The sequence below is a fragment of the Hakea prostrata genome, chromosome 5, assembly GCF_041222555.1.
Source record: "Hakea prostrata isolate BN-2017 chromosome 5, UWA_Hpros_2, whole genome shotgun sequence".
In the NCBI taxonomy this organism is placed as follows: domain Eukaryota; kingdom Viridiplantae; phylum Streptophyta; class Magnoliopsida; order Proteales; family Proteaceae; genus Hakea; species Hakea prostrata.
The window spans coordinates 15,697,349-15,708,011 of record NC_142604.1 but is presented as its reverse complement, the minus strand read 5'-3'; the positions used below and the strand labels follow the sequence as shown (position 1 = coordinate 15,708,011).

Sequence of the window (10,663 nt, the reverse complement as noted above, 5' to 3'; positions counted from 1 at the left end):
AATATATAATTTTTATTTGTGTATAAAAAGATAATCAATTGCATATATATATTGTTGAAAATTTGCAAACCCTCCTTGTATGAATTCCATATACATCTACTTAGTCCCCCCATAATATCTCGGTACTGCTATTTCTAGAGATGCATCTCGGGCGTGTTTATTTGAGATCGAAAAAAAAATCTCATAAAGAAATTCAGTCCTATACATTTTTTTTTTTACTTTGTGGATTTAGTATAAAAATGAAAAATATTCAATTACAGTTTTGAAGTTAAAGTTAAGGAGATACCAGTTCTTAGGTGCTTTAGAGAAATTCCAAAGGGGATCGAGGGGTTGATCCCTATTTTTCTAGATATTAACTTTGTATTTATGAATAAGGAGATAAACAATTGCGCATATATATTGTTAAACGGCCATCTTGTATTAATGTCACATACATCTACTCTGTCCCTTACAATATCTCAGCACCGCTATTGCTATAGATGTAATTGAGAATGAAATAAATGTCTTAAAAAATTGTCTCATATACATTTTTTAATCTTTTTTATTTGGACGATTTAATATAAAAATGAAAAATAAACAAAGTTCAATTACGGTTTTGAGGTTAAAGCTAAGGAGATACTAGCTCCTAGATGATTTAGAGAACTTTCGAAGAATATTGAGGGATTGATTCCTATTTTTCTAGATATTAACTTTGTATTTGTGTATAGGGAGATATACAATTGCGCAAATATATTGTCGAAAATGCACATACCCATCCTATATGAATTTCACATACATCTACTCTATTCACCACAATATCTCAGCACTACTATTACTAGAGATTAATCTGGGTGTGTGTATTTAAGAACGAAATAAATATGTCTTATTGAAATTGTTTGCTATACATTTTTTTTAATCTTTTTTCTTTTGGATATTTAGTATAAAAATGAAAACTAAATGAGGTTAAATTGTAGTTTTGAGGTTAAAGCTAAGAAGATACCAGCTCCTAAGTGCTTTAGGACCTGGTTGGTTACATGAATCCAGAGATTTCAAATCTTTAGATTCACAAATGAGAGATTAATACCCGTTTGGTTGTGTGAATCTCTGGATTCATGAAATCTACAAATTCACCTTTTAACACTAAAAATGTGAATCTGTAGATTTATGGGTATGAGGTGAAATCCAGATTCACCCCTAGTATAAAAGCATTAAACATTTGGACCATGACTCCATAAATGTTTTTTCAACATGAATTTACAAATTTATTCTAGAAATTCAAGCTAACCAAACAATTAATTTTATGAACCATGACTCCATAGATTTCAACTATCTAGATTTTTGAAATCTCTAGACTCAAGTAACCAAATAGGCTCTTAGAGAATTTTCAGAGGAGATTGAGGGGTTGATTCCTATTTTCTATATATTAACTTTGTATTTCTGTATAAAGAGATAAAACAATTTTGCAAATATATTGTCGAAAATGCAGCATATCATTATTGTATTAATTTCACGTACATCTACTCTGTCCCCCACAATATCTCAACACTATGTATTTAAGAACGAAATAATGTCTTAAAGAAATTGTTTCAAATATATTTTTTTAATCTTTTTTTCTTTGTGGATTTAGGATAAAAATGAAAAATAAATGAGGTTCAATTGCAGTTTTGAGGTTAAAGTTAAGGAGATATCAGCTCCTAGGTGCTTTAATGAACTTCCAGATGAGATTGAAGGGTTGATCCCTATTTTTCTAGATGTTAACTTTGTATTTGTGTATAAGGAGATAAATATTTGCGTAGATATAATGTCAAAAATGCACATACCCTTCTTGTATGAATTCCACATACATCTACTCTGTACCCACAATATCTCAGCACTACTATTTCTAGAGATCATCTGGGCGTGTGTATTTGAGACCGAAAAAAAATATGTCTTATATAAATTCGATTCTATACATTTTTTAATTTTTTTTTACTTTGTGAATTTAGTATAAAAATGAAAAATAAATGAGTGTTCAATTACAGTTTTGAGGTTAAAGTTAAGGAGGTAATATCTCCTAGGTGCTTTAGAGAACTTCCAGAGGGGATTGAAGGGTTGATCCCTATTTTTCTAGATATTAACTTTGTATTTGTGTATAGGAGATAAACAATTGCGTAGATATATTGTTGAAAATGTGCACGCCCTTCTTGTATGAATATCACGTATATCAACTCGGTTCCCAACAATATTTTAGCAATGCTATTGCTAGAGATCCATATGAGTGTATATTTGATAACAAAATAAATATGTTTATAGAAATTGTCTCTTATACATTTTTTTAATCTTGATTATTTTGTGGATATAGTATAAAAATGAAAAATAAATGAGGTTCAATTTTGAGGTTAAAGTTAAGGAGATACTAGCTCCTAGGTGCTTTAGAGAATTTTCGGAGGAGATTGAGGAGTTGATCCCTATTTTTCTAGATATTAATTTTGTATTTATGTATAGGGAGTTGCGTAGATGTATGGTAAAAAATGCGCACATTCTTTTTGTATGAATTTCACGTAATCTACTCTGTCATCCGTAACATCTCAGCACTGCTATTGTTAGAGATGCATCTGGGCGTGTGTATTTGAGAACGGACAAAATATGTCTTATAGAAATTGTCTCCTATACGTTTTTTAATCTTTTTTATTTTGTGTATTTAATGAAAAAATAAAAAATAAATGAGGTTCAATTACAGTTTTGAGGTTAAAGTTAAGGAGATACCAACTCGGAGTTGCTTTAGAGAACTTCTATTTGAGATTGAGGGGTTGATCCCTAATTTTATAAATATTAACTTTATATTAGTGTATAGGAAGATAAACAATTGCGTAGATATATTGTCGAAAATACGCATATCATTCTTATATGAATATCACGTACATCAACTCAGTTACCCAATAATATTTTAGCAGTGCTATTACTAGAGATCAATCTGAGTGTGTGTATTTGAGAACCAAATAAATATGTTTAAATAAATTGTTTTCTATACATTTTTTTTTTCTTTTTTATTTTATGGATTTAGTATAAGAATGAAAAAATAAATGAGGTTCAATTATAGTTTTGAAGTTAAAGCGTCAATATTTTACCAACGGGGTTGGTCCAAGTAGTAAGCAACTTGGTTCGCTTAAGTAAGGTTCCGGTATCGAATTCTTATGGATGCAAAAAATCCCCGCTGGGAGACTCACCCACCACAGCCAGGTGTGCGACGCGGGTTGAACCACCGGTTTATAAAACCGGGGTTGGTAAACAAAAAAAAAAGAAAAAAAGCGTCAATATTTAGAAAAAAAAAGAAAAAAAGTGTCAATATTTAGAAAAATAGTAAGTTTGTTAGTATGCCAACCAAAATTAGTACATACATGCACACAAAATTTATTCGATAACAGTCCGAATGTAAACCATACACAATTTGCACACACTCACAAATACATACATATATAAGCCAAATGATGGAGAATTTTAGAATTATTTTCTTGGTCATAGAGCTGGCAAATCTGGGTGAGAACGGTTCATTTGTGGTCTATTTTATCATTGTTTAGAATGTTATTTTTAAATATGTGATAGAAAAATATAAAGGGAGCACAATGCTGTTTAACCTTAACATAATAAAAGATCCAGATAGAAAGAAAAAAGTTCATGCCCTTTCTCTTTCTCCTTTTGTTTTTTTATTTTTTAATTCAATCCAAACCTCTCTTACTTGGTGGTTAAGCCTGGAACTCTCGAACCCAAAAGTTCGATTAAGTCTAGTACACTAGAGAGACCAGAAATCCCAAGGGGCAGAGGTAGAGTTCCTTTATCTATTTGTTTATGTTTTATGTCTATTTATTCTTTGGCAATGGAGATTTTAGTTTAATCACACTAGCCTTCCTAGGCTCTTAGCAAATCACCCAAAAACTCAGACCTGGCCAGATGTCTGCTAAAGAGGCAAAGGTGAAAGATCAGAGAAGCTAATCTTGCGTTTTCATTATCTCCTCGATGTTGATGTTTTCCGTATGAGTGATTTTTCATTGTGATTTTTCAAAATTTACAGATACACCGAAATCTGGAATAAGGTGGGACGATTCACCTTTTCAGGCTTTCAGCATTAATCTTTTTTGTTCTAACATTATACTATAGTTAATCAGTCATCCAACAATACTTCGATTCCGATCGATACACCGAAAGAATGACTATGTTAGGGAAAAGGGCGAGGACAACCTCTGAGAAATCAGTTCTGTGGCTTTATCAGCGAGAGCTCGGCGAGCTATCGCCCAAAACCTTTGCTCATACTGCCGGTGCTGCTGAGGTAAACTCGTGTATATGTGCAGTCGCTTTGTCTCTCATTCAGTTCTTGGCCTCTTTGATGTTGTGTTTGGTACCGTATTTGTTTCTTTCAGAAATTTCGTATCAAACTTTTTCTCTTGATTGTATTAAATGTGTTACTACTTCTCTATGGAATTACGGATGTCCAGCTTTCATGCTCTGATTTTAAGTTTAGGTCTGTGCCCAAGGTCGGAAACTTATCCCAAGGAGGTGATTAGGCGAAGACAAAAAAGATTAGGCACTTAAACAACTGAATATGTGGTTGTCTTTCTTGTTGATGATCCCATCGTTCCATCCTGCTCCATATGGACTAAAAGTGGTGAAGGGAAGGTTTTTACTGTATGGAGAATTTATGGGTTAAACATATTTTCTCGTAGTAAGTGGATAATCAAACATCTCAGTGACGGTATATAAATAGTTCAAGAAGGGGAAGTTGAATTGAATGGCTGGTGATGTCCCATTACAAGGTTGATTTTTATGGGTTTATGCATGTTGCAGGCTAGTAAATAGGATTTGGAAATATTAAACAATGAAAGAGTAGGGCCATAGGGGTTGTGGTCTTTGTTGGAAGTTCAGTACCGATTTAAGTTACAGAATTTAGATGTCAACATAACTTGATAGAACAACTACAAAATCATACAAATATAAATAACTATTTCTGACTCAGGAATAGTATTTTGGAACAGGAACTTTGCCATACGGCCCCTAATGAAACAAGGTACCACACCTTCTTAACAGAAGAAATCAGGTGTCGGAGATAACTACAGTAATATAGTCCAGAATTGATAATTCTAGATGGAAAACAACTCAATAGCAGAATCAAACTCTCTAGAACACTTACAGTGTTTATGGTAGCACTCTTTTGAATGATTCCGGTGTCCTCTTTTTTTCCTTTTTCGTGGAACAGAAACATGCGAAATAGAGATTGGGGAACTTACTGTCAAGTTACATTGAAAATTAGAAAGTACTTATCTAAGACAGAAAGTAGATATGTTGAGAATAAAACTAATTCTGAGCTCTAGAAGTATCACAAGTCTAATAGCAACTAAAACAAATAAAAACAGAAACTAACTAAATTATAACCACTCTTCAGGGTTGCAGCATCTAATCATTGGTGGTTCCTTCTGAAATGCCATTCAGGTGGACCCTACTAGAAGTCCAAAATTCAATCAGTTTGAAATGACAATCATGCCTCTATGAATTTTCTTATAATATTCTTGTTATAGGCCCAAAAATGGGGGGGGGGGGGTGGGGTCTCACTGTTCATGAGAACAGTAACATGGACTGGTTTGGCCTCATTTTCCTCATATTTTATTATACGTAGATGGGCCTAATTTACATTCTAGGAAAGAGGCATAAATGCCCTAACTTACATTGGGGGGAACTGCTAACTTAATTTTAACCAACATTGAATCATTTGAACTATTAAAACTAAATTCGTGTACTACCTTGACACTCATGTTTTAGGCCCGTAGAGGAGGTCCATCTCCAAGTAAGTTCATGGAACAAAGGGCTCAACCTGTATATGACCAAATCCTAGGCTTATTCTGATGGTGGGGCCCAATGTAGTGCTAAATTTGAGTCAAATGGACTTATTTTTGTCTATGCTTCTTATTAGAGAAGGAAATTCAAATGAGTTCGCCCTAGATTTGTATTTACTTATTAAGGGAATAAATCAATTATTGGTGAAGAGCATACTGCATGAAGGGTGTACCTTTGCTTGAGGCTCCCACCATTATGGGGTTTTTTTTTGGGGGTTGGGGGGGGGGTGTTCATAATGTACATAGCCTTTCCCTTGCTTTATGCAAAGGCTGCTTCCTTACTCGAACTATGGAGCAACCATTACCATGGTACTAAGGCCACTGTTAAAGATGGCCATCTATACATAAGCAAAAACTTAAAGAGAGGGGTGGGCTGCCTATGGCAAACAGAATGCAATCACATGTTGTTTGCTAGGTTATAAGTGACGGTTACACTTTCTTTTCAAATTCTAATATTCCTCTGTTTCACTTGGCCTGGCAGGCCAGCATATCCCTGGTGCAAATGTGTTTGCTGTTTGCCTGTATGTTGGTTTCCTATATAAGTTATTAAGTCCCTTAGAACTTGGACCTTTGTTATTGTTATTGTTGATCCTCGGGTAAAATACTTTGTCCAGTAAATGTTTACTGTTGCAAATTTGCTTTGTCATTTGTACCAATACACCATCATTAATTGGGAACTTAATTTCTCAAACTGCATTTCGTTACTTCTTTTGGTCTTTTCTTTTTTCAGGATCTTGTGCTCCGACTTGAGCTCTACAGAAAGCTGGAAAAGCACAGAGGTTGCGTGAACACTGTTAGCTATAATGCATTTGGTGACATTCTAGTTTCAGGCTCAGATGACAGGCTGATTAAGCTGTGGGACTGGGAGGCTGGACGTGTCAAACTTTCTTTCCATTCAGGTCACACTAACAACGTTTTCCAAGCAAAATTCATGCCATTCACAGATGACCGTACCATTGTCACATGTGCTGCTGATGGGCAGGTAATCTTTGGCAGATTCTTAATTTAGATCACGAAAGTAGAAAAGAGCTATTCCACCTTTTTCTGCTGTCTGGTGGCTATGCTGTAGTCCCATGACGGAATTAAGAAATGGAGATTTTTTTAAATGGAACTGTTTTTTGTTCATGATTTTGTTTTGTCCTAGTTTTCATTATTTCTATCACAACTTGTTTCGCTAGTCAGTCTCTTGCAAAATTTTGGTGAGTCCTTGGGATTTGCCTTCAACTGCATTTGCAGTTCACTGGTAGAGTAGCCCTGTCATGTCATGTTTCAAAAAATTTAGTCTTATATTGCTCTAGAAACTTTCTATTGTAAATTTTTTTGAAACATTTGTAGACCAATTTTCTAATGCGAATTTGATTTTATCCTTGTTAAATTTATAAGGTGAGACTTGCTAAGATACTGGAACGTGGGAAAGTTGAGACTGAAGAGCTCGGAAAGCATCAAGGGAGAGCTCATAAATTAGCTATTGAGCCTGGAAGCCCTCACATATTTTACACATGTGGTGAAGATGGATTGGTCCAGCATGTGAGTTGTGATATCTATAGCACTTTGCTTGTTGGTTCTGTTTTGTTTTTATTTTTAGGGGAATCTATGGTAATTGCCTGTTATTTTAATAATAAAATCTGGCATAGCTACTTGTTGGGTGGGAGACTCAAACCAGTAGATGGGGTCCCAACAACCAGATCTCTTAAGTCTTAATATGAGGTTGATTGCCGGGTCTATTCACGCCCGCCCCTCAAGAGATGGAAAGATGAATAACCTTTTCTTCTTCTTCTTTTTCTTTCCTTTTTCCCCCCTTCTTTTAATATGTTGTTGTTGGATCTAACTGGATTATCCCTTGAATTTTGCCTTCGATTTCCTATTTTTTGAATCATTACCCGTGGACACCTAACAACAGACTTCTTACAGTTTGATTTGAGAACTGCAACTGCTACTGAACTCTTTACATGCAAATCATCCCATCAAAAATCAAGAAATGGCAGCATCATCAATCTAAATACAATTGCGATAGATCCGAGAAATCCAAATTGCTTTGCTGTTGGGGGTTCTGATGAATATGCTAGGATTTATGACATCCGCAAGTACAAGTGGGATGGATCAACTGATTTTGGGCAACCTGCAGATACCTTCTGCCCTGCACATCTGGTCTCTGGTAGGGAGGATGTGGGAATAACAGGCGTGTCCTTCTCATATCAGAGTGAGCTTCTTGTTTCTTACAACAATGAGCATATCTATCTTTTCACCAGGGATATGGGACTGGGACCTGATCCAAATGCATCATCTTCATCTAGTGTTGGTGAAACCACCAGAACAGAATCTGAGCCAGTCTGCAGAGCGTCTTCATCGACTCAGAAACTTTACAAGGAGTCTATGCCCCAAGTCTACACTGGGCATAGGAACTGTGAAACAGTGAAGGGTGTTGGCTTCTTTGGCCCCAACTCTGAGTATGTTGTGAGTGGATCTGACTGTGGTAGGATCTTCATTTGGAGGAAGAAAGATGGACTACTGCTGCGTGCTATGGAAGCAGACAGGGATGTTGTTAACTGTATCGAGCCACATCCTCATGCCTCCTTTCTTGCTAGTAGTGGAATTGATAATGATGTCAAGATATGGACTCCCAAGGCCTTAGAGAGGTCTTCATTGCCAGTGAACCTTGAACAGGTATGCCTTTCTATTTTGGATAGAGTGGAGTATTATACTATGGGTTATGGTTTTTTCTCTTGAAGCTTGAAAACGGGAAAAGCTAAAACTTGTGTTTCTTGGTGACACATTTTTTCTTTGTGTATGTATAATTGCATCCAGAAATTTGGAGAGTATGGTTCTATGTGGGGTAGGTAGATTATGGGGATGGTGTTACTTCTTGTGGTATACTTGCCAATTCTGGGGACTCAAAAGTTGGTAATGACAAGTTGACAACCACTTGGACCTAGGATATCCTTCTCATAAAAATCCCTCTTGGATGGTCATAGTCATCCAATCTTATCTTGCATCTAAACCTGTGTCTCTTAAGATTGTCTAAAGCAAATGCATTCAATTGGATGACTATTATCATCAGCAAAGGGAAGACATTCAGGTGAGCTGCTGAGTATCCAGTCTGTGCAAAGATCCTAATGATGTCTATTATATCTATTCTGCACACAGTGGGACGTCCTCAGCATCCACTAGAAAGTTTCTTTTGTATTAACTTTAGGCAGTAATTTCTTCAGTGTCAATTTCTTCTTTTTCTGATTCTTCTGCTTATTGGCTTTGACTTTGGTGTCATTCTTTATTATTATTATTTTTTATATTTACTTTATTTATGAAATTTAAAAAACTTACTGTTCATCTTTAGACACTTCTTGTGTATTTACAAACAGTTATTCAATATTTTGATTATTTTATCTTTTGTGTCAATGTTTTATGGTTTTTTCCCCTTTTCTCCCCCCCCCTTTTTTAAACTTGCAAATGTTATATTTTTATATTTGAAAAATGGTGTATTAGGTAGTGCTTTGAGTGTCAGTAAATTTAATCTTGGGGATTTAGGCATCTGCTACTGTTCATAAATGTCATGGCTGAATATGAACTTGGAGATCGCAGTTTGAAACTTACTGCTTGGTTTCTATTGGCTTATTAATATCTATTCTTAGCCTTTTGACTGTGATTAATCTTTCTCAAAATACTTTGAGGCAGAATAATTAGTGATTTGTGCTCAATCCATTAGAGACAGGAGAAAATAGGATGACAGAATTAGGAAACTCCCTTCCCCCCCCCCCCCCCCCCAAAAAAAAAAAAAAAAAAAAAAACTTATAAAGAGTGGCAGGTTCTGGTTGAAGGTGACGCTCCCAAACGTCTTCAAACCAAAGACCGGCCAGAACAAGAAACCCCGTTTGCCTTCCCTAGGTCCGTTCTCACCAGCAGGGGAAGTTCTAACCTCCCTGTTGTTGTGAAGGTGCAGAAAACTGGTTATTTTACTTGCTTCCTCCCTATTCATGATTTCATTATGACAATGATGCTAACTTTATTGTTGTTGATGATGATCATGTTGACAACAACTATGATGATGTCGCTGATAATCTCAATGATTGTGATGGTGTCTGGTATGGATGTTTCTATTATTCAGTCGAAACGTCCAAAAAGGCGCTTGCTGTATAGGATATCATCTCCTCAAGAGTTGATGTTTCAGATTTTGTCATTGCAAAGGCAAAGATCCAGGCCAGATTCCGTTGAAGAAGATGGTGCACCAAGCAGGGAGTTGTTAGAGCTTGTGATGTCCTTTAATAGTAACCGTGATGATGACGATGGTGGTGATGGTGATGATGGTGATGGTGATGGTGATGGTGGTGATGGTGATGGTGATGGTGATGGTGATGCCAATGGCAACAGCAATGATGATGATGATGCTGCTGGAGATTCTTCCAGTAATACTGGCAATGGAGACTGCATGGTTAACTGATATTGCAGGTTTAAACATCTTCTCTGTTAAGGCGATGGACATTGTACATAATTCAGGGAATAAATCAATACTTGGTATTGTGGCATCTTGAGGGAAGAACAATGGAAGTTGTACATAATACTTTAGAGAATAAAATCAATTTTATTTGTCTGTTCCATGAAGTTTCTTTTTTTCCCTCTTTTTTCTTGATTGAAAACATCATCAGTGGACAATAATTTCTTGGGTGAAACTATTCTACGAGGTTCTGGGGGTAATTCTGGGTACATCTTTTTGAATGATCGGAACCAGACAATACGAATATTTTTGGAGCTATGAAGCGTCCCCCAGCCTCTGTTTTATCCTTGCAATCAAAATTAGAGGCTTTATTCATCGATGGAAATGCTGAGGG

At 35.8% G+C, this 10,663-nt stretch overlaps 1 protein-coding gene across 5 annotated transcripts; it reads left to right on the top strand.

The window, feature by feature from the left end:
• The first annotated feature begins 3,685 nt into the window (after positions 1-3,685).
• On the top strand, positions 3,686-10,512 carry LOC149015408 (uncharacterized). Of its 5 annotated transcripts, none has more exons than XM_089155955.1 (6): positions 3,686-3,779; positions 4,028-4,282; positions 6,571-6,822; positions 7,224-7,367; positions 7,752-8,504; positions 9,943-10,511. In XM_089155955.1, exons 2-6 carry the CDS (start codon positions 4,163-4,165, stop codon positions 10,273-10,275), a joined length of 1,602 nt encoding a protein of 533 aa, XP_089012081.1. In that variant the 5' UTR covers positions 3,686-3,779; positions 4,028-4,162; the 3' UTR covers positions 10,276-10,511. The 5 variants fall into 5 exon arrangements, with proteins under 5 accessions (XP_089012081.1, XP_089012084.1, XP_089012083.1 ...); XM_089155958.1 differs by having other exon boundaries at positions 3,706-3,779; positions 4,114-4,282; positions 9,943-10,512; XM_089155957.1 differs by lacking the exon at positions 3,686-3,779 and having other exon boundaries at positions 3,786-4,049; positions 4,114-4,282; positions 9,943-10,512.
• Positions 10,513-10,663: the final 151 nt, after the last annotated feature.